Below are 27,885 nucleotides of genomic sequence, written 5' to 3'. Positions count from 1 at the left end.
CTTAGCCATTAGCTTTGGAATGCCCATGACTTGGAAGGTTTGAAATGTGTTACACTTGGAAAGAGAAGTTTATTTCTTTTAAACATCTGGAATTCTTAAGAAGTGCTTCAGAATATGTAAGCTCGTGGAGAAATTTATGAGAAATCTTTCCATATGTAACTTATCAGATGCATGGCCTGCTTATGATACTATGATAAACAAGCTTAAAGACCGAAAATAAAACATCAGCTAGGACCTGAGTCATTAAAAATAAAATTAACAGATATACTTCTGTATTTTCAGTTGTTTTTATGAGGCCCCAGTTTTTACTATTCTAGAATTCTGAGAAAGTTAAAAGCAAATTTACTTTTTTAGTTCTCCATTTACTGGTATAACTATGGAATCTGAAACTTCAAGGGAATTCTGTGGTCTTACTTTCCTGATGACATTATTTTAGGTTTTTTTTTTAAGATTTATTTTTAATTATAGTTGACATATAATATTATATTAGTTTCAGATATATTGATTGAATAGACATTTTTATACCTTACAAAGTGATCTCCATGATAAGCCCCATATATAGTTATTACAATTATTGACTGTATTCACTATGCTGTCTGTACTTTACATCTCTGTGACAACTTTTATTACTGGCAGTTTGTACTTCTTAATCCCATTCATTTTTTTCACTCATTCCCCCCACCTAATTCCCACCTGGAAACCATCAGTTTATTCAATATATCTATGGGTTTGTTTCTGTTTTTGTTTTTCGTTTGTTCATTTATTTCGTTTTTTATATTCTGTATAGAAGTGAAATCATACTGTATTTGTCTTTTTCTGTCTGCCTTATTTCACTCAGTCCCTCTATGTTGTACCACATCCTCTATCCATTTGTCTATCAATGGACACGTGGGTTGCTTCCATCTCTTGGCTTTTGTGAATAATGTTGCAATGAACATAAGGATGCATATATCTTTTTGAATTAGTGTTTTTGTTTTCTTTGGATAAATACCCAGAAGAGGGATTTCAGGTTCATATAGTAGTTCTATTTTTAATTTTTTGAGGAACCTTCATACTGTTTTCCATAGTGGCTGCACTAGTTTATAATCCAACAACAGTGCACAAGGGTTCCTTTTTCTCCACAAATTCTTTGTTGTTGTTTTTATAATAGCCATTCTGACAGGTATTAGGTGATATCTCAATGTGGTTTTGATTTACATTTCACTGATTATTAGTGATATTGAGCATCTTTTCATATGATTTTTTGCTATCTGTGTGTCCTCTTTGGAGATATGTCTATTCAGGTGCTCTGTCCATTTTTTAATCAGATTGTTTGCTTTTTCTGTGTTAAGTTGTATGAATTCCTTATATATTTTGAATATGGATCCCGTATCGGATGTATCATTGGCAAGTTTCTTCTTCCATTCAGTAGGTTGTCTTCATTGATGGTCTTCTTTGCTGTGCAAAAGCTTTCTAGCTTGATGTAGTCCCATATGTTTACTTTTGCATTTATTCTCTTTGCCCTAGGAGACACATCCAAAAAACTATTGCAAAGACCAATGTCAAAGATCACTGTCTATATTTTCTTCTAGGAGTTTTATGGTTTTAAGTCTTACATTTAAATCTTTAATCCATTTTGAATTTTTTTTTTTTTGTATATGGTCTAAGAAAGTGGTCTAGTTTTATTTTATTGCATGTATTGGTCTAGTTTTGCCAATACCATTTATTGAAGAGACTATCTTTACCCTATGTATATTCTTGCCTCCTTTGTTGTAGATTAATTGACCATGTAAGTGTGGGTTTATTTCTGGGCTCTCTCTTATGTTCCATTGATTTGTGTCTTTTTTTTTTTTTTTTTTTTTTGCCAGAATCATACCATTTTGATTAGTATAGCTTTGTTTGACATCAGGTAGCATGGTACCTCCAATTTTATTCTTCTTTCTCTAGATTGCTTTGGCTATTAAAGTCTTTCATGGTTCCATGTAAATTTTAGGGTTATTTGTTCTAGTTCTTTGAAAAATGCCATAGGCAGTGAATCTGGAGATTGAATCTGGAGATTGAAACTGTAGATTGCTTTGGGTATTATGGACATTTTTTTTCCCTGCTCTTTAATTCCTCCCCTCCCCCACTTTCACCCCTGACCTATGGATGTTGCCATTTCCCCTTGAGAACTGGATCTGTGAAGGGGGTTGTCTCCTCCCACACATGCTTGCAGCATGCACCCAGGGCCTGGCGCACCCAGAGGGGCTGGCACACCCAGGATATGGTCTGTGTCTCCACCTGGGGCGCAAACCCAGGACCTTCTGTGTGTAAAGCAGACGTGCTAACCGCTACACTATGGAGCCAGCCCTAGTATGGACATTTTAACGATGTTAATTCTTCCTGTCCATGAACACAATATGTCCTTCTATTTATTTGTATCTTCAATTTTTTTTCATCAATGTCTTATAGTTTTCCAAGTACAGGTCTTTTACCTCCTTGATTAAATTTATTTCTAGATATTTCGTTCTTTTTGATGCGATCGTAAATGAGGTTGTTTTCTTAATTTTTCTTTCTGATAGCTTGTTATTAGTGTATAAAAACACAACATATTTCTGAATATTAGTTTTGTATCCTGAAACTTTATTGAATTCATTCATTCTAATAGTTTTTTGGTGGGATCTTTAGAGTTCTCTGTATATAGTATTATGTCATCTACAAATAGTGACATTATTACGTCTTTCTTTCCAATTTGGATACCTTTTGTTTCTTTTTCTGTCTGATTGTTATGGCTAGGAATTCCAGTACTATGTTGATTAAAAGTGGTGAGAATGGGCAATCTTCTCTTGTCCTGATCTTAGAGAAAAAGCTTTCAGCTTTTCATCATTGAGTATGATATGATATTAGCTGTGGTTTGTCACAAATGGCCTTTATTATATTGAGGTATGTTCCTTGTATATTCACTTCGTTGAGAGTTTTTATTCTAAATCGATGTTAAATTTTTTTCAAATGCTTTCTGCATCTATCGATGTGATCAAATAACTTGTATCCTTCATTTTGTTTATGTGGTATATCACATTGATTGATTTTCTGTTTGGGGCATTCTTTAAGAAAAAAATTATATAATTATTATAATTTCTGATTAATTATTTTCTGGGAAAAAAATATCATTTAAGAGAATGTAGAAAATACTAAAACACAAGAGAAGAAAAAATTAAAACCACTCAGCGTTATATCACTTGGATTTAACTACAGTTAAATATTTTTTTTTATTGAATCTTAGTTTTTCTCTAAGAATAGGTTGAGTTGTGAATAGGTTGAGTTTTTACATAGTAGTTCTAAGTATACTATACCTTTTTCCCTGAATAGTATTATTGAAAGCAAATTATTATAAACATTTGTTGAGTCCTTTTTACCATTGTGCTGGGGGCTTTCACAGACATACTTTAATTTAATCTCTGCCAGAAAATTACCATTTTACTGTTTTGACAAGAGAAAACCGTGGTTAAAGAAGTTGCTACTTGTTCAAGGATGCATAACTAGTAAATAGTAGATTCAAGATTCGAACTTAGGTCTTCCGACTAAATGTCCTTATGCTTCTACTACTATATTATATCTGTTGAAATTGTACTATCAATTATTCTTATTAAAAATTGTCTTCAGGTATTTTTTTTATTCTTACAAAAATTGAAAATTATTATTACAGATATAAGCCTTCCAAAGTCAGCAGCAATCTGTTATACAGCAGCACTATTGAAGACAAGGACTGTTTCAGATAAGTAAGTACTTATGAAAAATAAAATAATTTAGAAAGACTGCCAACCTCAATATTATGTATGTCATCCATTGACTTTAAACAATGCTCGTTTTCCTTTCTACTTCTTTCTGAATAACCCTTTCTGAATAAGCCCTTGAGGCTTCTTACTATGTGTAGTAGTAGAAAGGGCAAGGTTTTTAGAGTTAAGTAAACCTGGGTTCAAATTCGGGTCTACCACATACTTAGGCTTTGGAACTTTGGGCAAGTTAATCAGTTTGATTCTTTTCCTCATCTGTAAAATGAGAGTAATAATACTATAAGGTGGTTATGTGAGGACTATATGTAATAAATGCCTAAAGCAAAGCTGGAAAGAAAGTACATGCAGTACATAGCAGCTATGGTGATAATGATAAAGTGTGTGGTAGGGAAATAGGTTTCATATTATCTATTCTGAGTTATTCTGTATTCCTTGTATTTTTTGGCTGCCCTTAACAAATGTCTGTATTGTACAGGTAAGCTATTCAGAAACCAACTTAGTGGTGACATTTTTTTTCACCTTAGATTACTACACCTTGATATGAATTAGAATGGAATATTCAGTCTGTTTCTTCTCAATGAAAATATGATAAGAATGTACTATTTCATGAGATTCTCTGGATATCTCTGTGTAGCCTTTCTTTTATTCTTTCCCAAAGTGAGCCTTCAATGAACTACTCCTGAAGCCTTTCTTTACCTAAATTTGAAGATTTTCACTTCTTATGCTGCCTTTTTTAATATGTTGGACCAAAGTCTTTACTTTCATGTTTAGTTATTTGGCTTTGTCTTTAGCCATCACCGGAAACCTCTGATCAGGGAGCTAGATTATGATCTAAATCCATGTATATTTTTTTATATTCATTTCTTTATTTTGTGGTTTTCTTACAGATTCTCTCCAGAAACAGCCTCCAGAAGAGGATTAAACACAGCAGAAATAAATGCTGTGGAAGCAATTCATAGAGCTGTGGAATTTAATCCTCATGTCCCAAAAGTGAGAACTTTTATGATAAAAAATACTGCTTTTAAGTTTATCAAATTGATCACAGTGTATAGACCAAAGTTTGAGTCTCTATTATTTGAGTCAGAATTGTTTAGTCTGCTATAATTTGATGCTTATTATTCACCTGAACGGAGATGTTAAAAGGCATTTAGAAGGTAGATAAGAGCAGCAGTTCATCATAGATTTTGCAATTCTTGTCAAAATAAAATTTGAAATGTGTTTGCTTAGCTGTTCCTTCTATTATAGTTATAGAGAAGAAATAAAATGGCTAGGTCTTAATAAAAGATCATTCATATTTCAGATCATTAAATCAAATTTCCTGTTACTGTGAAAGCTTTTTATATCTAGACAGATGCCTGGGTTTTGAACTAGGGCTAGGTAGACAAAGACTGCCAATAAATAGATTAAAATAATCAGTGATAGGAAACAGATGTGGAAGTTCCCAGAAAAAACTGCCAAGTTAATGTTTATTTAGTTCCAGATGAGACTATATCCATCTCATTTGTCTTTATATTGTGCACCTTGCAGACATACATAGAGATTGTTGGTTAATCTGTGTGTGTGTTGTCTCCCAAGATTAAATTGTAGGTTTTAAAAACAATGCCCATGTTAGGAAGTGTAGAATATTCAAGAATAGATGCCTTTACTACAAAATGTAATCGTAACTATTGATTCCATATAATGTGTATTAATAGAATTTGGAAGCTAGTAGACATTAAAGAGATTAATCTCTAAAAGGTAATTTACAAGAAATGGAAGTCGTATATCAGTTAGAGTAAGTAAAGAATAGAGTCAAGAAAATTACTAAAATCTAAGAAATGACACTAGTCCTATAAATTTAATTAAATTTTTTTATTGTGAATTATAATACATACACAGCAAAGTGTAAAAAAAAACAGAACTGTGCATCTTAAAGATTTATTATAAAGCAAATGAGTGGAAACTACCACTGAGCCCCCCCAAAAAACATTGCCAGCCCCCAAAGCCCACCTGACTGCCCTTCCTCAATTGCAGCTTTTTCCCTCTTGCTAAAGATAACCATTATTCTGACATCAATTATGTTCACGTCCTTCTTTTCTTATATGTTTGGTTTATACTTTTCCTTTGTTGTTGACTTTATAAAACAAGTTAAGGAGTGGTCCCTCTTTTTATTTCCTCTGGAATAATTTGTGTAAAATTAAAATTATTTCTGCCTTAAACAACTAGTAGAATTTCCTGATAAAGTCATCTGATTCTGGAGTTTTCCTCGTTAAGAAAGATTTTTTTGTTACAGATTTTACTTCTTTAGTTTAATATTTTAATTACAAATTCAGTTTCTTTAACTATTACTTAACTATTCAAATTTCTTATTCTTGTATTGGTGTTTGTGAAGTTGTATTTTTCTAGGAATTTATCTCATCAAAATTTTCAGATTTATTGGCATAAAGATTTCATAAAATTCTTTATTACCTTGTTAATATTTACAGGATCCGTTATAACATCCGCTTTTTAATTGGCAATACTGGCTACCTTTTCTCCCCACCTTGATCATAGTCTCTAGGGATCTATCAGTCTTGTTAGTTGCAAAGAGCCAAGCTCTGGCTTGGTTGGTCCTCTCTACTATTTGTTTTCTGGTTCATTCATTTCTGTTCTTTATGGCCTTCCTTCAACTTTCTTTGGCCTTGTTTTGTTATTTTTTGTTTCTTGTATCTTACATAGATACTTAACTCATTAATTTTCAGCCGTTCTTTTTCTAATATATCTATTTAAGCCTATAAACCTCTTTCTAACCACAATTTTAATTGCATACTATAGCAATATCTTTTATATAATTTAGTTCAAAATGTTTCCTAATTTCCATTGTTTCCTCTTTGATTTAGAGATATATTTATTCCATTTAAAGATATATTCCTTAAATTCCAAATATATAAGATTATCTTTTCATCATTGTTTTCTAGCATAATTGCATTGTGGTTAGAGAACATACTTTGTGTAATTTCACTCCTTTGAAACATTTTTCAATTTTTGAGTTTCTGTTTATTTTTCACATCTCTTTTTAATTCTCTACCAAAATTTTAAATATAGTTTTTTATTTCTTTTAAAATAGTTTAAAGTAATAAAGTCTTTCTCTGATAATCCCAATATCTGGAACTTCCATGTATCTGCTTCTATTTTCTTTTTTTCTACTGCATCATGTTCCTATTGTCTCGTTTTCTCTTATGCCACATTTTCTTTGACTATGTGCCAGGTGTTTGAAATTGTAGAAATAACTTAAAACCTCAAATAATATTATCTTTCTTCAGAGAGTATTTTCTTTGCTCTTAGAGGCCTAGAAGAAGCAGGACAGGATCACCTTAATTCAGTTTCAGAGATTGATAATTTTTGGTCCATCCAGATGCCTCGAAAGTGGGCTATAGTCCTTGAAAGTTCTGGTTTATTTCTGATTCACCCTTATTTTTAGGGAGAAGACTTTCAGGGTCCCAATCCAATCCTGAGGGGTTTGCCCGGGCTGTCACTCTGACTTTGTTACCCTAGCCTTAAGACACTGACAAAATAGGGTGAATAGCCTCTTAGCCATCTTGTCCAGAATTGGCAAATGTTGCTACAGTAAAAGAAGCCCCAAGTGTGGCTTACTTCTCTGATTTCTGCCTTCATTGGACTGTAGGCTGGTAATTTCTTACCTTCTGTTAATTATATGATGTATTTAATTAGATTTTTATATGTTCAGTCTTTTTAGTTGTCTGGGAGGATTGATCTGAATTACTTAGTGTTCCATTTTTGGAAGCACTTTTATTTGAAATACTGTGCTGTTTCATGCTTCCGAGTAGTTTACAGAATGGATTCTGCAACTAGACTGTCTAGTTTTGGATTTGGGCTTTACTATTTCCTAGCTGTATGACCTTGGACAAGTTATTTAACTTCGTTGGACTTGAGTTTCCTCTTGTGTCAAATGGGGATAATATTCCCTACCTCTTAGAGTTGTTATTAAGATTAAATGAGTTCATATCTTTAAAGTGCCTGTTTAAAGAAGACTGCCTGTTCCATAGTAAGCGAAACAGTTATTGTTATTATCTAGGATGGGATGGGAATCTGTTCCTTGTGTGAGAAAATGAATAGCAGTTATTAATCAGAACTATTGAAATTAAATACACCACTAAGATGTTTAAAAATTTTATTTTATTTCTACTCAAAATATCAAAATATGTACTATCTGTTTCCTATGGTTGTAGACTTCTTCTCATGCAAAAATGTATTCTCAGTAGTAACAGTTCTGATGATATAAATTGTGCATTGATTTTCAAAACTACTAGTAGAGGCTCATGGGTGAGGGAGGTTAGTGGAAATGCAGGCATTGCCCCAATTATAAAATTAAAGTGTTGGATAAGTAATATATATTAGCTCTCAGATTGAATCTGCTCTAAGTATTCTATGATGACTTTTTGGATACTTTTCTTTTTTCAAAACACACACAGATATACACTGAAATACTTTGAAACAAGTCTGAGAGAAATGAAAGAAGACCTATATAAATGGAAGAGATATACCATGTTTATGAATTGGAAGACTTAATATTGTTAAGATCACCATTCTCCCCTAATTGATCTGTAGGTTCAATGTATTTCCTTTTAAAAATCCTAGCAGGTTTATTTGTAGAAATTGACAGGCTCATTCTAAAATTTATATGAAAATGCAAGGATCCTAGAATAGCCAAAAAATATTTGAGAAAGAAGAACAAAGTTGAAAGATTTATACTACCCAATTTTAAGACATTTTTAAAGGGTTTTTTCTTCCAGACATTTTATATAGTAATTAAGATAGTATAATATTGGCATAAAGATTGACGTATATAAGTCAGTGGAAGACAACAGAGAGTCCTGAAGCAAACATGCATATTTATGGTCAGTTGATTTTCAACAAGATTTCCAAGGCAATTTAATGAGAAAGAATAGTCTTTTCAACAAATGGTGCTGGAACAATTAGGTGTCTATATGGGGGGAGGACCTAGACCCCTTCCCTCACACCATATACAAAAATTAACTCAAAATGGATTGTAGATCTAAGTTTAAGAGATAAAATTATAAAATTCCTAGAAAGAAACAGCAAAACATCTTTGAGGCCTTGAGTTAGGCAGAGATTTCATCAAAAGCACTATTACAAAAGAAAAAAGTTGATAAATTGGACTTCTTAAAACATTGGTTCTTCGAAAGACATTAAGAAAATGTAAAGACAAGCAAAAGACTGGGAGAAAATATTTGCAAGTCATATATCTCTTGAAGGACTTGTATCCAGAATTATAAAAAACTCTTACAATACAAATAATAGGAGGACAAACAACTCAATTAAAACATGGGCAAAGGATATGAATAATCACTTCACCAAAGAAAATACACCAATAACTTATAAGCACATGAAAAGATTCCTAGAATCATTAGTCATTGATAAATACAAGTTAAAACCACAGTATGATACTACTTTATACCCACTAGAATGGCTATATTCAAAAAGACTGGCGATACCAAGTGTTGACAAGAATGTGGCGAAGCTGCGTACATTGCTGTTGTGCATGTAAAATAGTATAGCTAATTTGAAAAACAGTTTGCAGTTGCTTACAATATGACCATCAATTCCATTCCTAGGTATCTACACAAGAGCAATGAAAACATATGTCCATACAAAGACTTGTATGCAAGTATACAGGTATATAAATATTTGTAGCAGTATTATACACAATAGCCCAAAACTTGAAACAATCAAAGATAGGTGAATGAATAAATAAGTTATGATATATCTATACAATGGAACACTTCTTAGAATTAAAATGGAACAAACTATAAGTACATGCAACAATACAGATTAACCTCAAATACTTTATATCAAGTGAAAGAAACCAGACACACATATTTTATGATTACATTTGAATGCGATTTCTAGAACAGGCAAAACTACAGACCCACAAAGTAGATCAGTGATCCCCTGAATCCAGGGATAGGAGTAGGGATTGACTGTAAACAGGCACAAGGGAACTTTTTGTGGTGATTGTTGCACAGCTGTATAAATTTACTAAAAAATCATTGAACTGTATACTTACAACAGTGAATTTTGTGATATGTAAAGTATACCTCAATGAAACTTAAATATATATAATTTAATAGATATAAATATGTATTTAAAAAGTATATAACATATATACTTTAACATTTTAAAATCATTTTTATTTATAGGTAGGAATTTAACTATTTTCCCCTCAACTTTATGTCAAAGCTAGTTGACAATTCAACTCTTAAAATGTCCAGCTATGTAGGATGGTGCTATAACCTTACATTATTGTTTGTGGATATACACCTTAACTGGGTGTTATCGAACAAGATAATTATTAAGATTTTTTTGGTAAAATTTTAAGCTCCAACAACTTGGATAATATCCCACTTAAATAACATTAGTGTTATATGAACTGGGAAAGCTCTGGAATTTGCTGCTGTGTGTTTGCTAGGGTTTTAAAGTGAAGCGTGTACAGATTCAGATTCATTTTCTCTTTCCCTCTCTCATTCCCTCTCCCTCCCCTCCCGCCTCCTTCTCTGTCTCTCTCTGTCTCTCTCTGTCTCTCTCTGTCTCTCTCTCTCACATTGTGGTTTATATTCCTGACTGTCAGCTGGAGCCAAGCAGACATAAAGGGCTTTAGGGGTTTTCTTCCTCAGACTTCAGCTGTGGGTGGTGATAACTTATTTAAGCTAATGAACAGTGACATTTAAATATATATCTATATTTTAAATCTTCTTTTAATCTTACAAATTTATTATGCAGATTTGACAAATATTTTATGAATGTTACCAGTAAAATGACAAAGGATAAAGCTGTTTTAGCAGGAAACATTTTTTGGCAACTTTCCACATAACTGTAACAGAAATGGCTGTAGGTCTGGAGCTGTGCAATTTGTTAAAGCTGGAAACTATTAGAAGTGCAATAGAGAAAGATCACATAAATCTCTTCAGGCTATGATTTGCTTTAGATATTTCATTAATATTGATTGCTTGTACAGATTTTTTTAATCTACCAAATGAATTTCAGTGTACAGTAACCGATAATAATAGTTAAAAATTAGAACAGCATGTTTTCATGGTTTTCGACTTTTTCTTCATTACCTACCTATGACTTTGGTTCAATTAATAAATTTTTTTAGTCACCAAACAAGAAAAAGTTTGTGCATCTTTCAGCCACTATAGAAATTGACAGATTTTTTTCTTTTATAGCAGAAACTTTTCATACTTTCTAAATATTACGTAGCATCCTGTTTCATTCTACTGTCTCATATTCATTATCCAACCATCAAGAAGCTTTACGGTATTGTCTTTTTAATTGAGGTAAATCATGTCATAAAAGTCACCCTTTTAGAGTACACATTTCAGTGGCTTTTAGTGTATTCACAAGGTTGTATAATCATCACCACTATCTAATTCTAGAACATTTTCATTAACCCAAAAAGAAATCCTGTACCTCTCTCCCCCAGTCTCTCCCAACCATTAATCTGTTTTCTGTCTCTATGAATTTAGAACCATACACTATGTGGCCTTTTGTGTCTGACTACTTCCACTTAGCATAATGTAGCATGTATCAATACTTCATTTCTTTTTATGTCTGAATAATATTCCATTGTATAGATATGCTACATTTTGTTTATCCGTCAGTTAATGGGCATTTGGGTTGGTTCAACTTTGGTTATTATGAATGATGCTGCTATGAATATTCATGTGCAAGTTTTTGTGTGAACACATGGTTTCGCTTCTCTCTGTTGTACATACCTAGGAGCAGAATTGATGGATCACATAGTAATTTTATGTTTAACTTTTTGAGAGACTATACCAAACCGTTTTCCAAAGTGACTGTGCTATTTTACATTCCAACCAGCAATGTGTGAGGGCTCCAATTTCTGTACCTTCTTGCCAACACTTGTTATTGCCTGTTTTTTTATTATAGTTATCCTAGGAGGTGTGAAATGGCATCTATTTTGGTTTTGGTTTGCATTTCCTAAATGACTAATGAAGTTGAACATCTTATAATGTGTTTATTAGCCATTGGTATATCTGTTTTGGTTAAATGTCTGTTCAGTTCCTTTGTACATTTTTAAGTTTGTCTTTTACTATAGAAGGTATTCTTTAACATTATTATTATAGTAGGCCAAAGAGGTTCTTGATTAATATGGTCCAAAACCATTGTGAATCTCCATAGTTGAAAATACCATTATAACATATAATTTCACCCATGAAAGGTAAACATGGGAATGGGTCATGAACTTAGCTGAGATATGAATGCTAAAGAGTCAGCTAGGGTTATTCATTAGGTAAGTTATTGACATGTGAATGGGGGGGGGAAATCTTGAATTTTTCTTATAGTATACATAAACATTAATTTGAGATGGATCATTGACCTAAATGTAAAAGCTAAAACTATACAATATCTAGAAGAAAACATGTAGATATTTTTGAAATATCTTTGAAACTTGGATCAGGCAAAGATTTCCCAGGGCACAAAAGGCACCGAGTTAGAAGAGAAAAAAAATTTAAATTGGCCTTTTCAAGAATTTTAAATTCTGCTCATTAAAGACAGTATTAAGAAAATGAACAGGTATTCCACAGATAGGAAAAAAAATTGCAATTTGTTTGGCAAAGGACTCATATCCAGAATATATAAATATAAAAAAGTCAACTTAATATGAAAAATGGTCAAAAACCTTAAAACAGATACCTCATAAAAGATGTTGGACTATCCAATAAACACAAAGAGATGCACAACATCATTAGTTATCAGGCAAATGCAATATAAAATCACAACAAAGTACCATTTCACACTTACCAGAATGGCTGTACAATCATGCTTCTCTTAATGATGGAGATATGTTTTGAGAAATACATCATTAGGCGATTTCATCATCATGTACACTTACACAAACCTAGATAGTCTAGCCTACTACACATCTAGGCTACATGGGATAGCCTATCACTCTGAGGCTACAAGCCTGTATAGCATGTTACTTTTCTGAATACTGTAAGCTGTTGTAACACAACAGTAATTATTTGTGTATCTAAACATAGAAAAGGTACAGTAAAAATACAGTAAAAATTAAAAAATGGTACACTTTATAGGGCACTTAACCATGAACTGAGCTTACAGGAGTGGGAGTTGCCCTAGGCGAGTTAAGTGAGTGAGTGGTGAGTGGTGAGTAATGTGAAGGACATTACACTACTGTAGACTTTATATACACTGTTCTCTTAGGCTACACCAAATTTATAAAACAACATAAGATGAAATCGAGCACGAGAGACAATGACACAGTTGAGAGATGTAATAAACACAAAGTGTATGAAGTGACTTGCCAACTTAACAGTTTACTGTTTTACAGTAAACTTTTTATAAGTAGAGTACACTCAAGTAATGATAAAAAGTATAGTAAATACATAAACCAGTAACATAGTTGTTTATTATCAAATATTATGTTCTGTGTATAATTGTATGTGCTATATTTTTATGCAACTGGTAGCACAGTATGTTTGTTTATACCAGCATCACCACAAACACATGAGGAACTGGTTGCACTGCAACCTTACCATGGCTACGAGGTCACTAGGCAATGGCAGTTTTTAAGTTCCATTATGATCTTATGGGATCACTGTTGTATATACAGTCTGTTGTTGACTGAAATGTTATGCGGCTTATGACTGTAATTAAAAAGACTCATAAAATGTTGGTAAGAATGTGAAGCAGTTATATATAGCTGCTAAGAGTATAAAATGGTATAACCACTTTGTAAAAACGTTTGGCAATTTCTTATAAAAGTTAAACATATACCTCACCCCAGCAATTCCAGTCCTACACAAGAGAAATGAAACCATATGTTCCCCAGAAGACTTGAACATGAATGTTCATAGAAGCTTTATTCATAATAACCCCACATTGGAAACAACCCAAATGTGCTTTAACAAGTCAACATACAAATTGGTATGTATTTATTCGGTAGGATACTATTCAGCAATAAAAAGAAAGAACTACTGATATAAGCAAAATATGGATGAATCTTGAAAATAGAGTGTTGTACCAAAGAGTGCATACTGAATGATGACATTTGAGAAAAGACAGAAGTGATCTGTGGTGGTAGAAATTAGAACAATAGTTGCCTCAGGTGGTCAGGGTAAGAGATGAACTGGAAAGGAGAATTTTTCAGAGGTGATGGAAATGTTCTATGTCTTAATTTGGGCGTTGCTTGTCTTCATTTGTCAACACTCATTGAACTGCATACTTAAGATCTGTGCATTTGACTATTTTTAAATTGTACCTCAATAAAAAAAAAATCTTTCTCAGCATGGACTGCTCTGTCAGAGTATCATGCCTTCCGATTAAATGAGACAATATATATGAAGTGCTTAACACAGTGTCTTGAGTGTCAGGCAACAGTCTTGATTATCATGCAATCATTGCTTATTATACTTCTGTTACCATTTTCTCTTCCTGTTTAAGCTGTTCCAGTATGTACTTTTTCCTTGTAAATATTGTTTTAGAGACTTAGAATGTATAAGATTTGGGGATTCCTTTGTTGAGATGAGGTGAAGGTGAAGATGTTGAAACAGGACAATTTATTTGTGTCTTACAGAAGCTCTTGGAGGAAGAATAAAGTAGAACATTTAAAAACAAAACAAAAAAACTTGTTTAGTAAATCTCTACAACTTGAGTACATGTTTAGAAATGTGTTCTCTGTAGCTTTTAAAAATTATTATTTCTTATTTTACAATAAACTCTTTTTAGTATTGTATCACCAAGAAAGCAGCCTGTGCCTGGAGGCGTTTATAAGTACAAGGGAAATTTTAAAAATAAATTGAGATAGAAAAGGTAAAACCCATCTGTTGACCAGAAATCGAAGCCTTTAGGATGAGTCTCATCTACCATAAGATACTAGCTCTTTAGCGGCAGATTTACGTTTCATTGGCCATATCAGCATATGTAAAAGATAAGAGGGAAACAGGCAGTCTTGGAGATTTTGAGTGGCATAGCAGGAGTAAAAGGAGAAATGGGAAAGTGGTGCCAAAATCTAAGACCCAAATTTAGAGCACAATGAGGCATTTGCCTTTCCATTATGTAGTACTTTGACCTAGGTGGATGAGTTAAAATATGAAATGCTTATCTCTCAAGGTGCTGCTCTGTAGGATGATGTGGAAAGGAGTTTTTCTGTGGCAAATGCCCTTTCTAACCTCCCTTCCCTCTCCTTTCCCTATTCTCCAGAGGTTGTTAGTTACCATTATGTTTTAGTTTATTCATATAGCAATTCTGTTTACTTTCTATCTGGGAACCATCTTTAGTCTCCTCCCCAATATACATTCATGTGGACTCTTTGCATTCGGCCTGCCTGTCCAATCTCATAGAATGTGCACTGAGAAAACTAATTGCAGAGATAAATTGGTTCTTGGTGTGCATGACTGATCAAGAGCAAAGTACCTTAATTTCAGATGCCTTCAGAGAGATTTTTCTTTAACCTCTGCTTTCAAGAGGAAGATTATAAAGCATTATCATTACTTCAGGTCAGAATTATATTGCTTTTGGTCAAAAGCTGTTGTAAGAGTTACAAAGTAATAGAAAAAAGTAATCTAAAGATAAATTATAAAGATCAAAGCAATTCAAAATTAAAGTGAATTTGGGTATAAGCATAGGTATGGTTTTAGAGTTATAAAAGAAACCATCAGACCATACATCATTATGCTTTTTTAACTATAGCTTCTAAAGTAGGTTTAATTTTTATATTTTTAGTGAAAATCAAGAGGTTTGAATAGTTATTTGAGTGTATTGTCCATAGTTTAATACTAGTAGAATTTTTCCCAAGCAATTTCCCAGATATAACAATAAGGTGATTTGGAGGTAATACAGAAGGCCCTGGAGCACATACTAGGTACCAGCCTTGGTTTATGTCTTCAACTTTATTGTATTTGTTGATAAATTTGCAAATCTGTATCTTTCAACTCTGGCTTCCTCATCTATAGATTTGCATTTTTTTTCTAGTTACGGAGATTTTTATCTGGACATTTAATAGGTATTTCAGACAACTTTAATGTGTCTCAAACTGAATTTTAAATTTTATTTTAAGTCTCTTCTTTTACTTGCCTGTCCTTCCTTACTTATATATTTTGATTATATGACCTTATCTTCTCCTCATTAACCTTTACTTCTGCCCTTTCCAAATTAGCAACTTGTATTATAACCTTAAAATGTCTTTCACATCTAGCCATCTACTTTATCCCCACTGTCACTGACCATTATGTGCCTTCACTACTAATTTTTTAAATTATTATTGTTATTATAAAGATGATAAGAACTTTTTAAAAAAATTCAGACCCTTCAGAAGTTTACAAAGTAAAATATTCCATTCTTTCTCTTCCAATTCTACTTCTCTCAAGTAACCGTTCTTTCTCCTTGGCTTATATATTGCCAGACATTTTCTATGCATCTCTAAATGTAAGTTTGTTTACCATCTCTTGCTTGGACTATTAAAACAAATTCCTTACTGGTCTCCCTGCCATTGGCCCCTCTCCATTCTGGTTGTTGTCAGAGTTAGCTACCTAAGTAGCAAATCTTACTCTGCCTAAAAAGAGCTCTTCTTGTTCCCTATTGCTTATAAAATAAGGACCAGTCCCTTAGTGTTGCTTATATAGAAGCTCTTCACAGTCTGAGCCTAGTATCCGTTTCCAACCTTACCCCTTGCCACTTCTGCCTTGCTCCTTATCTCCAGCATCACTGCTTCCTGGATTTGGTAATTTCTCATCATATCTCCCTACCTACCTTTGTATATATGCTCAAACTCTTCTCTACTTGGCAAGTTTCTGCTCATTCTTTAAGACACTGTTCATCTGTTGCCTCCTTTATAGAGATGTCTCCTACTTTTCCTAAACAGAGATAATGGCTCTCTGTTCCTTCAGTACCTTAATCATACCTTTTTTTTGTCTCTTTGTATATATCTCCCTTAGTTTCCTGTGAGCTTTTTAAAAAGCAGAATTCTTGTCTTTCTCATTTTATGTCTGATACTCTGCCTAGCACATAACAGACATTCAATAAATACTTGGTAAATAGACATTTCTTTAGTTTAGATCTGCATTGTTATAAAGGCCTGTGTAAGTTTTTTAAAAAATAAAATTTTAGACCCCATCAGATTTGGGAATTTTTAAGCCATCTTATTTTTATGAGTTTTTACTATTTTATATTCCTATTTTTAATAAATTTTCTATATTTTACTTTTACTTTACTAGTTTTATGAGATTTGCTTAACGATATCATTTTTGACCTTTTAAGAATGGTAGTACAATTCCAGCATGACTTTAAATCTGAACTTATAAAATAACTCAGCTTTTAATGGAATACTATACAATAATAAAAAATAATGAGTTAGATTTATATAGAGACAGGAAGAAATGTATAAGATGTATCATAAAGTAAAAAGTGAGTTGCATAACAGCTTGATTCTATTTTTAAGAAAAGGTCAATTATGTTGTGCATAAAGAAATTAGACATAACATAAATCAGATTATCTTTATTTTCTTTATTCTTTTATTCTTCAATCTTGTATTATTTTCTACTGTGTAACTCTGCAGTGTTTGCATTTTTGTACACAGAGCATGTACTTTTATAAGCAGGAAAAAAGGCCAAAAATTTCCGAAACCAAACACCCTTCAGTTTTTAAATTTTCACATTTTCCTTCATAGAAAAGTAGCCTGGATAGTAGATTTTTTTTGTTTGTTTTTGTTTTGTTTTTCCCAGAGGGTTAGAAAATATCTCTTGTTCAGGGCCATGCTACCCTGAACAAGCCTGATCCCATCTGATCTCGGAAGCTAAGCAGGGTCAGGCCTGGTTAGTACTTAGATGGGAGATCACCTCGGAAGACCAGGTGCTGTAGGCGTAAAACTTAAAAATAAAAAAAAGTAAGGGATTATAAGCTGACAAGGTCCTTGCAATCTGTGAGGTCAACCAAGGGTTGCCTTGCCTAAAAAATATATATCTTAGGAAAAACTGAAATATGATTTTGAAGTCATTTTAGTTATATAACTCAGATCAAATCAATTAATAAGTATTTTAGTGCCTACTTTGGGTAGTATAATGTGTTAGGTGCTATAGTAGAATATGAAGAATATGTTTTCGATTGTGTGGTAACTTAACAGCTTATGTTGGGTAGCAGAAATTCCTTAGTAGCAGTTTGTAGGAAGATAAAATAAGTAATAATCCTATTTTTAAATACCTTAAACTGAAATTTTCCCTTATTTTTGAGGGTGAAATTTTATTTCAGTGCCTTATTAGAAATTGAAAAATAAGATTTGATTAGCTTTAAAGTCAAATTGGAAATGACATTTGCTGGTAGGTAAGACATGATAATAAAAAATAAGATAGCATAAGGAAGTTTTTTTTTAATGATTAAATAGCAAAGATTTTTTAATATAAACTTCTGAAGTATTTCCTAATAAGCATACCATATGTGTTCGATTACTATCTGAATTGTCACTTAGATTATTAAATGGTGAAAATATAGATGTATAGTTGCTGTTCAAAAAAGTATTAAGTTGACATTTTCTATAAATTTTACTGAATAATTGTTAACCGAATATCTTTGTTTACTCTTTGCTAAGTGGCTACCAAGATAGGGTTTAGTTTAAAGCTTCAGGGTTCTAAAACTCATTGAAAATAATTGATATATATTATCTCCTCTATCTGTAAAATTAGACAGAATTTTAATAGAAAGGAGTTGGTTTAAGTGTTAAACAGCTTTCTTTTGAAAATGAGATACTCTTTTTTATGATGGAGATTTCACTGTGATTGCCGCATTTTCTTTGCTTCCTACTGAAGAAGCTCTTCGTGTACTTGGATAGAGCATAAGGAGTCATGTCAAGGGTCAGCTATTTGAGTCCATTTTCCCACAGCCGCCTGGTGTGAGTGATCTTTTACTGTGTTTTAAAAAAATGGGCAAGGATTAGAGAGGATTAGAAAGAATATTACCCTCCTGAATATAGGCCCAAGGCACTACGGGGAGAGAACCCAACCAGGCAGCAAATGGGCTTTGCTTGACCAGGACACAACCTCTGCTGCATTCCTTTAAGAAACTGAATGGGAAATGTTAAGTCCCCAAACTGGATTAGTAAATAATCTCATAGTTTGTGACATCTACTAAAATAAATTGATGAGCAGATTGCATTCTTACACTTTGAAGAGAAAGCAAGATATATCAAAACTAAGAGTAATTCTTTTTTTTTTTTTAAATTTCAACTTTATTAAGATATAGGAGTAGGAGTAATTAAAGATGGGTATTAACCTCAGTAAGTGTTGGAAAGGCACATTTCATAAGAAAAATTTATTTTAGATATATTAATATGTGTACATATATATTGAGTAATAACATAAGGTTTAAATTTTGAAACCATTGCAACTTTTTATTTTTAAGATTCTTCCTGCTTGTAGCAGTTTTACAAATTCAACTCTATGTTGTTTATCTCATTAGTTTATGTAACAATCTGAGGAATTTAGAATTTGAAATGTGAGAATATATCTTTTGAGACACCTCTGGAATGTTTCTCTTTTTACATTTTATAACAGAAGTTAATGTGGTTTGGACCTTATGACACATTATTTAATAACAAATTATTTAGAACCAAAGAGGTTGTTTCAAACCTATTTCAGTAGAGGAAGTCTTTGCAAGTATTTAACTAATGAAATATTTTTTAAAATATTTTGTTTTAAATTGACCATTTTAGTAGTAAATATGATGTATAAGTAGTTAATTTAGCATCTTTCTTTGTGTAATTAGTACATTTGATTAGTGCTATAACTGTGATTGTACTGCTTTTATTATGGATTATAATATTAAGGCAAGTATTTTCTTCAAGAGTTTAAGATAGAATTTAATTTCATATATGAATAAGAATTGATAGTCTATAACTTCTTTAACAGGCACAGTCACTAATCCCTTAAATGAATCTTACACTATGCTCTCTTGGCTCAGTGCTTTTTTTCAAGTAGGCCCTATACTTTGACTATATCCTCCTGTTTTTCTACCTACCCCAACCCCCAATCTGCTCATCCACATTCTGTCCATCTTCATCAGCTCAAATTTCAAATTCCATCAAGTGGTTTATTTTTAGCCCCTAAATCAGAATTAATACCTCCTAAATGTAAAAATTACCATCTAACCCAGCAATTTTACAACTAGGTGTATACTCAAGAGTGATGAAAACATATTTACGTAAAAACTGGTACACGAATGTTTTTTTGCAGCATTATTCAAAATAGCCAAAAAGGTGAAAACAGCTAAATACCCATCAAACGATAAATGGGTAAACATATGTGTTCTATCCACACAATGGAATATTATTCAGCCAAAAAAAAAAAGGAATGAAATACTGATATATAGTGCAACATAGATATGCCTTGAAAAAATTATGCTAAGTGAAACCACTTACCAAAGACCATGTATTATATGATTTTATTTGTATGAAATATCCAGAATAGGCAAATCTATAGAGACAGAAAGTAGATTAGTGTTTGCTCAGGGCTTAGGGAGATGGTGGAGTAGAGGGTAATAACTAAAGAGTACAGGATTTCCTTTTGAGGTGGTGGAAATATTCTAAAATTGACTGTGGTGATAGTTGCACATATATATGAGTTGTATATTTTAAATGGGTGAATTTTAAAATATGTGAATTACATCTCAATCAATTAATTAAAATTAATACTGCCTATCCATATTCTTATATACATTGTTAATACCTCTAATAAAACATTCAGTACAGTCTGGTTATAATTATTAACTTAAGAAATGTGTCTTTTTCATTATATTAGGAAGCTCCAAAAAATAGAATGTGTTTTGGTATTTCCTGATAAGCATAGTGCTTTGTACTTGGTACATATTAATTTAATTGAACTTCTTCATAATTAAGATCTTTCACCTATAAAATGGGAATAAAAGAAAAAAAGAATTGAATGTTGCCACAAAATGTTTTAAAATTGTATTTTATGAATTTTACATGTAATTATTTTTTGGAAAAATTAATATTTGCTCTCACATTTCCTCAGCTTGAGTTTCCATTTTGTATTTAGCAAGGTCACATATAAGCCATTTCTCTCCTTATTTTTACCTATAGAAATATTCCAATCTTTGGAATTTGCTTCTAAAGCATTTTATACACGTGTTGCCAGTAGGACCTTCATGTTATTTCAACTTAGGTTAAAGTTTCTTTTGTAAATAAAATCGAGTTTATAAAATTTGAATGTATATTTTTGTGGGCATTTGAATTTAACATAATTTTTTTTTGTGATGTGTCTCTGTGTGTGTATGTTATTTTTCTAGTATTTACTGGAGATGAAAAGTCTAATTTTACCTCCAGAACATATTCTGAAACGGGGTGATAGTGAAGCAATTGCCTATGCTTTCTTTCATCTTCAGCACTGGAAGCGAATAGAAGGCGCTCTTAATCTGTTGCAGTGTACGTGGGAAGGCAGTAAGTATTCTTTTCCACATGTAACACTCATGTCTCTGACTATTCATTGCGCTCACAGGTAGTCCTTTTAAATGAGATTGAGTTTCCATAAGGATTTGTTGTTGATTAGTTTCAAAGTGAACTCAGTGGTGTTATATTTGGTTTATTGCTAGAATAGATGCTTAATGTACTTATATTGATGCCACATTTAGGAAAAGCAGAATGAGAAACTGTTATGCTATTCTGCCATGTGTCCATTTAAATTACATATTTGTAAGGAAAGAAAATGAAAACATACATATCTTGGTTTATAATCTTTTTAGTGGTTGAGCTATTCTAATATTTTTTAAATTGGACTATTATTTTTGTTGTTTTGATGTCGGATGTGTATAACATGAAACTATTTTTCTCACAACTAATACCAATGCTATTTTTAAATTTTTTTATTGTAGTAAAGTATATGTAACATAAAAATTACCATTTTAACTATTTTAAAATATATGGTTCAGTAGTATTTATATACATTCACATTGTTGTGCAGCCATCACCATCATCCATCCTCATAAATTATTATCATCCCAAACTGAAATTCTATGTTCATTAAACAATAACTTTCCATTCTTCCCTCTTCCCCAGACTCTAGTAATGGTTCTACTTTCTATCTCTATGAGTTTGACTAGTCTAGGTATCTCATAGAGTAGAATCATACATTTGTCTTTTTATACCTGGCTTATTTCATTTAGCATAACGTTATAGCACGTATTAGAATTTCATTCCTTTTTAAGACTGAATAATATTTCATTCTCTGCATATATACCACATTTTGTTTATACATTCATTTGTCGATGATGAACAAGTTGTTTCTACCGTTTAGTTATTGTGAATAATGCTGCTATGAACATGGGTGTACAAATACCTGTTCAAATTTCTGCTTTCAGTTCTTTTGTGTATATACCCAGAAGTGGAATTGCTAGATCATATAATTCTATGTTTAATGTTTTGAAGAAGTGCCATACTATTTTCTACATCAGTTGTACCATTTTATATTCCACTAGCAATGCACAAATGTTTCACTTTCTCTGTATCCTCACCAACACTTAACTATTTTCTGTTTTCTTGATTATAGCCATCACAATGGCTGTGAAGTGGTATCTCAGTGGTTTTTATTTGCATTTCCCTAATGTTAGTGATGTTGAACATCTTTTTATGTGCTAATTGGCTATTTGTATATCTTCATTGGAGAATTGAACTGTTTTTCAACTACTAGATCTCTTATTTGTAACTTTTCAAAATCACTCAGAAAATGAAGAAGCTTAATCAAAATATTTTATCAGTTAAATTCTTATAATAGTTCTCTTGAAAAATATATCTCTGCTATCAATAAAAATTAAAAAATAAATTCACCGCTCATTCACTAAAATTGGTTAACTCTCTCAGTTAGCAAATTTTGCACTTAGGCACCTTGCGGGTATTGCAGCAAGCTCACAAGAGTGGCACTGGATATATTAAAATTTTAGTGGAAATACAGCAATATCAACACCTGTCAGACACCATTCAAACTATTACTCTAAATAGTTTATCATTTCACAATTAGGTGACTCTCTATTCTTTTCCATGTGATAGCTTTGCAGAGCTGGGTTTTTGTTGCTGTGATTAAAACAAGTATCACACATAAATCTCTGTGGAACAGAAAATGAGGGTGGTGCTGTCCAATCTGATATCAAGGTTTGAGAATTTGTGCAGTACCCAGCAGGCTCATGTTTCCCATTAGTAAGAAATGATGGTTATATAAAATTATATAACTATTTTTCCTTTTAATTTATGTGCATTTTTTTTCCAAATCACTGCTAAACTGTTAGAACATAAACGTTTATAGTTGTTTGAATCCACTACTTAATAAGTGCAATTATTAGATATTTCCTTCAGCTTAGGATCATCATAAAAAATTACTGAGATGGAAAGGGCACCATGTGTCCTTGAACCAAGGACATTTGGGAACCTCTACCTGCCTTAACCATTTGCTCAGGGTCAGAAACTGAGCTTGACACTGACAATACACAGGTTAAGAAAACTGGAGCAACTGAGGAGCTGAATGTCTTTGGGTTATTAGATTTCTTTTGCTTTTCCCCCCAGTACTCCGTAAGCTCCTCAAAACCAGGTACTCTATCTCATTCATCTTGTATGTGTCTTCAGTGCCTAGCTTTTTGCTTGGCACAGAGGAGATTTCCAATAAATATATGATTTATACTGCATTTCATGAATAATCGTCTTAATGCATGATTTCCTAATGTTACTCCTGATTTGCTCTGTGACTTTGGACAAATCACTACTTTTTATTATGGTCATACAAAATCCATATTTTAAAAAAAATTTCAGTTACAGTTGACATTCAATATTATATTAGTTTCCAGTATACAGCATAGTGGTTAGACATTTCTATACCTTATGAAGTGATCCCCTGGTAAGTCTAGTACCCACCTGATACCATCCATAGTTATTACAATATTAGTGACTATATTCCCTATGCTGTACTTTACATCCCTGTGACTATTTTGTAACTGCCAATTTGTACTTCTTAATCCCTTTACCTTTTCATCCAGCCCCACAACCCCCCCTCCCATCTAGCAACTATCAGTTTGTTCTCTGAACAAAATCAGTATTTTGGTAAAAATTTACATAGACAAGCACTAAAGGAAAAGCAAAAACCTTTTCACAATGTTGATGATACTTAACTAGTTGAGTAGATCAATAAGAGTTCCTTCTTTAAGAAGTCTACTAGAGTTGGTAATAATCTAGATCAGGGATGGGTAACCTTTTACCATAAAGGATCAGATGGTATATATTTAGTCTTTGTGGGCCGTAGTCTCTGTCACAGCTACCCAACTCCAATAGCATGAAAGCAACCTTACGTAATATGTAAATGAACAAGCATGGTTGTATTCTAATAAAATTTTATTTATAAAAACAGATAGCTGGCCAAGTCAGGCCAAGCAGGGGTCCCCAACCCCCAGGCGGCGGACTAGTACCAGTCCATGGCCTGTTAGGAACCGGGCTGAACTGCAGGAGACGTGCAAAGCTTCATCTGTATTTGCAGCCGCTCCCCGGCACTAGCATCAGTGCTTCAGCTCTACCTCAGATCATTAGGCATTAGATTCTCATAGGATCACCGGTCCCTGGTGCTAAAAATGTTGGGGACCATTGGGCCAAAGCATAAGAATGGCCCCTGATCTAAATTAAGCTCTGCTCATAGAAAACTTTGGTGACATCTCACATGTGAAGTTAGGAGCTATTGAGAACTCTTTTGAGTTGCCAGTAGTTATGGTCGCAACTGTTATATATGCTGCAGTTTTATGAAGATTCCTGTAGAAAGTGGAATTCATAACCAGAGAGTAAAGTCTGTCGTGTTTGTAACGAAGAGACTAAGGTAGGAAGGACCTGGCCAGTCTTATCATCCACTATGTTTAATTTTATTCCAGCCCAACCATTCACTGTTCTCTAAATCATCTTATTCTTTCTTTTATTTATTATTTTGCTTACCTAGTTTATTTAATCTAAAATGTATCTCTAAAAAATAAAATAAAATGCTATGTGAAAATGTTATAAAAATATGTCCTAAAAATAGCTTTGATCTGTGGTATAGGATGAAAAGGAGTCTGAATTGAATGTCCATATTTGTGTTTTTTTTCTCAGCTTTTAGAATGATTCCATACCCATTAGAGAAAGGCCATCTATTTTATCCTTATCCAAGCTGCACAGAGACTGCTGATAGAGAGCTATTACCTAGTAAGTAAATGTTCTAGTTTTTCTAAACTGAAAAATAGTAGTGAGATTGTTTTTCATAGAATTCTTCCATTTTAAAGGTGCTTTTGGTTGAAATTCAGGAAACTGTTTAAATACTATTTTAGCCATTTCTTGGATGTAGTCGTATAATATAGTTCACTCCCAAATATTTTGGGGTAAAACCCTGTGCTAGATGTAATGAAGGACACAAAAATTAAAGATATCATAAGAGCGGTCATCTTAGTTTAAGGAAGAAATAATACCAATGCTTTACAAACTCTTTTCAGAAATAAGGGAGGAAGGAACACTCCTCAGCTCATTCTGTAAGACCAGTATTACCCTGATACCAAAACCAGACAAAGGCATTACAAGAAAACTATAGAACAATTTCCCTCATGATTATAGACACATTCTCAACTAAATATTAGCAAACTGAATCCAGCAACATATAAAAAAGATTATACTCCATGACCAAGTGGGATTTACCTCACAAATGCAAGGTTCTTTTAACATCTGAAAAGGTGATGTACCATGTTAACAGAATAAAGGACAATAGATGCAGAAAAAGCATGTGACACAAATCCAACACCCATTCATGATAAAAATTCAGAACAAGCCAGGAATAAAAGGGAATTTCCTCAACCTGATAAAGAGCATCTATGAAACCCCACAGCCGACTTTATACTTAATGGTAGAAAACTGAATGCTTTCTCCCTAAGATCATGAGTAAGGCAAGGATGCTGCTCTCACCAGTCCTATTAAGCATTGTACTGGAAGGTCTAGTCAGTAAAATCAAGCAAGAAAAAGAAATAAAAGACATTGTTATTTGTAAGAAAGAAGTAAAACTGTCTGTTTACAGATGACATGATCTTCTATGTAGGAAATTCTAAGAAATCCATAAAAATACTATTAGAGCTAATAAGTTCAGTAAGGATGGAGGATATAGTATCAACATGCAAAACTCAATTGCATATTTATATACTAGCAATGAACAATCCGAAAATGAAATTTAGAATACAATTCCAATAAAAATAGCATCAAAAAGAACAAGCAATTTAGGAATACATTTAAAAAAAGAAGTATAAGACACACGAAAAACTACAAAATATTGCTGGGAGAAGTTAAAGAAAATCTAAATAAATGCGGAAGAATTCCATGTTTATGGATTGGAAGGCCTAATATTATTTATATGGCAATTCTTTCCAAATTGATCTATGGATTCAATACAGTCTCTATCAAAATCCTAGCTGGGATTTTGCAAAAATCGACAAGCTGATCTCAGAATTTATATGGAGAGGTAAAGGACCTAGCATAGCCGAAACAATCTTTACAAAGAAGAATGTAATTTGAGGGACTACATTTCCCCATTATTTTTAAAAAGACATGTAGTCGAAGAATTAGGAGGAGAACCAGAAATATATAGGATTATGATTGCTGAGAATGTTTCCTTCCAGTCCCTGCTTTCAGGAAGCCAAACTTCTCAAGAGAATAGTCTATACTTTTTGTCTCAGCTGTCTATCATCCACTGACTGTTTTACTCTGTGAACTGTAAATTTCTGCTTAATTTTTCTTTTTATAACTTAACCAGTAAGCAAGCATAATGAATGTTATACACACTAGCACCATGTTTCCTTATATGTGTCACAGTTTTTACAATTCTGGGGCCTTTAGAACTGAAGTCTAGGAAGGAAAGTTGCAGTTTTATAACCATCAAACTTAATGAGCTGAAAAGTTCAGTTAGATAAAAATTTAAGAGAGACTGTGGAAGTCAAATATGCTGATATTTTTCTCCCAGAGTCTTTATTTTCCTCCATCCTCTGAGATAAGTTATCTCTTCTTTCTTTGAACTCTCCCCTTTCTAGATTGTAATCTCGAAGGCCAGGATTCTCCATATTGTTCCTCTATGTATCTCTATAATGTGTACCATAAAAACTGATATTCAAGAAATATTATTCAAATTAGTCAAGTTTATTAATTTATTCTTATAAACAAACATGCCAGGTAGATTGTAAGTACTTGACAGAAATATTAAATATTAGTATCTTTTCCTCTCTGTGCTTCTCCAAACTCCTAAGCTGCTCATAGGTTAATAGAAAGACTGATAAACAATGTGTTAAGTGCTGTATGTATGGAATAGATCATAAAGAAGCTGGACTGGGGAGCACCTCACTCTCCAAGGTTCTGATGACTTGAAGAATGGTAAATTCATCATACTGCAAGAGGAGCAGATGTGGAAATGGTAGTGGGGGAAGTAAATAAGTTCGAGCTTTGAGTATGTTACATATATTACATCTCACCCTTAAACACACATATACATTGTTAATTTAATATTAAATATTTTATTACATAGTCACCATTTTCTAGGTGTGAATGAGATCACTAAGGGAAACTTAATAGAGTGAGAAGTAAACTAAAGGTGGAACCAGGGGGGCACAAAAATATCTAAGGAATGGGTAGCTGATAAGGAGTCTGGAAGACTCAGTAAAAGAGTGGCCAGAGAGACAGGACAAGAATTAGAACTAGATATCTTAGAAACTAAAAGGAAGAAAACATTTCCAAAGGCATATCTGAGATATTAAGTAAGGTATGTAATTACTGAGAAGAGTCCATTGATTTTGGCAATTTGATGGTCATTAGTGAGAGAAGTTTTATTTTCTTTCCTAGGAAGGCGGCAGTAGTAGTTTTTCTTGTTTTTCCATTTTAACAGGAACAAGGATATTTAAAGCAAAGCAACAAATCTTTAACTATGGAACATGAATATTCAGGAGTATGCTATATTAGGCTAATACATTTAACCTAAATGTCCCCCAAATCATTATATTGCCTGCTATAAGGCCAACTTTATATAGTAATATAAATAATGCCAGGGTTATCATGTATTGTTAGAG

General features: G+C 32.7%; 1 protein-coding gene and 1 pseudogene across 1 annotated transcript in view; both read left to right on the top strand.

Annotated features, from left to right (window-relative positions):
- The window catches only part of ST7L (suppression of tumorigenicity 7 like), a 126,480-nt gene that overhangs the window by 30,218 nt on the left and 68,377 nt on the right, over positions 1-27,885 (top strand). Inside the window, 4 exon segments of the mRNA XM_039841204.1 lie at positions 3,665-3,737; positions 4,640-4,742; positions 21,088-21,238; positions 24,908-25,000. Of these exon segments, the coding sequence (XP_039697138.1) occupies positions 3,665-3,737; positions 4,640-4,742; positions 21,088-21,238; positions 24,908-25,000 (420 nt within the window).
- On the top strand, positions 17,537-17,655 carry LOC120585349 (uncharacterized; annotated as a pseudogene).

This window comes from Pteropus medius, unplaced genomic scaffold (genome assembly GCF_902729225.1).
Source record: "Pteropus medius unplaced genomic scaffold, Ma_sr-lr_union100, whole genome shotgun sequence".
Taxonomy (NCBI): domain Eukaryota; kingdom Metazoa; phylum Chordata; class Mammalia; order Chiroptera; family Pteropodidae; genus Pteropus; species Pteropus medius.
The sequence above is the reverse complement of the archived record's forward strand: the minus strand, read 5'-3'. Positions and strand labels throughout refer to the sequence as shown.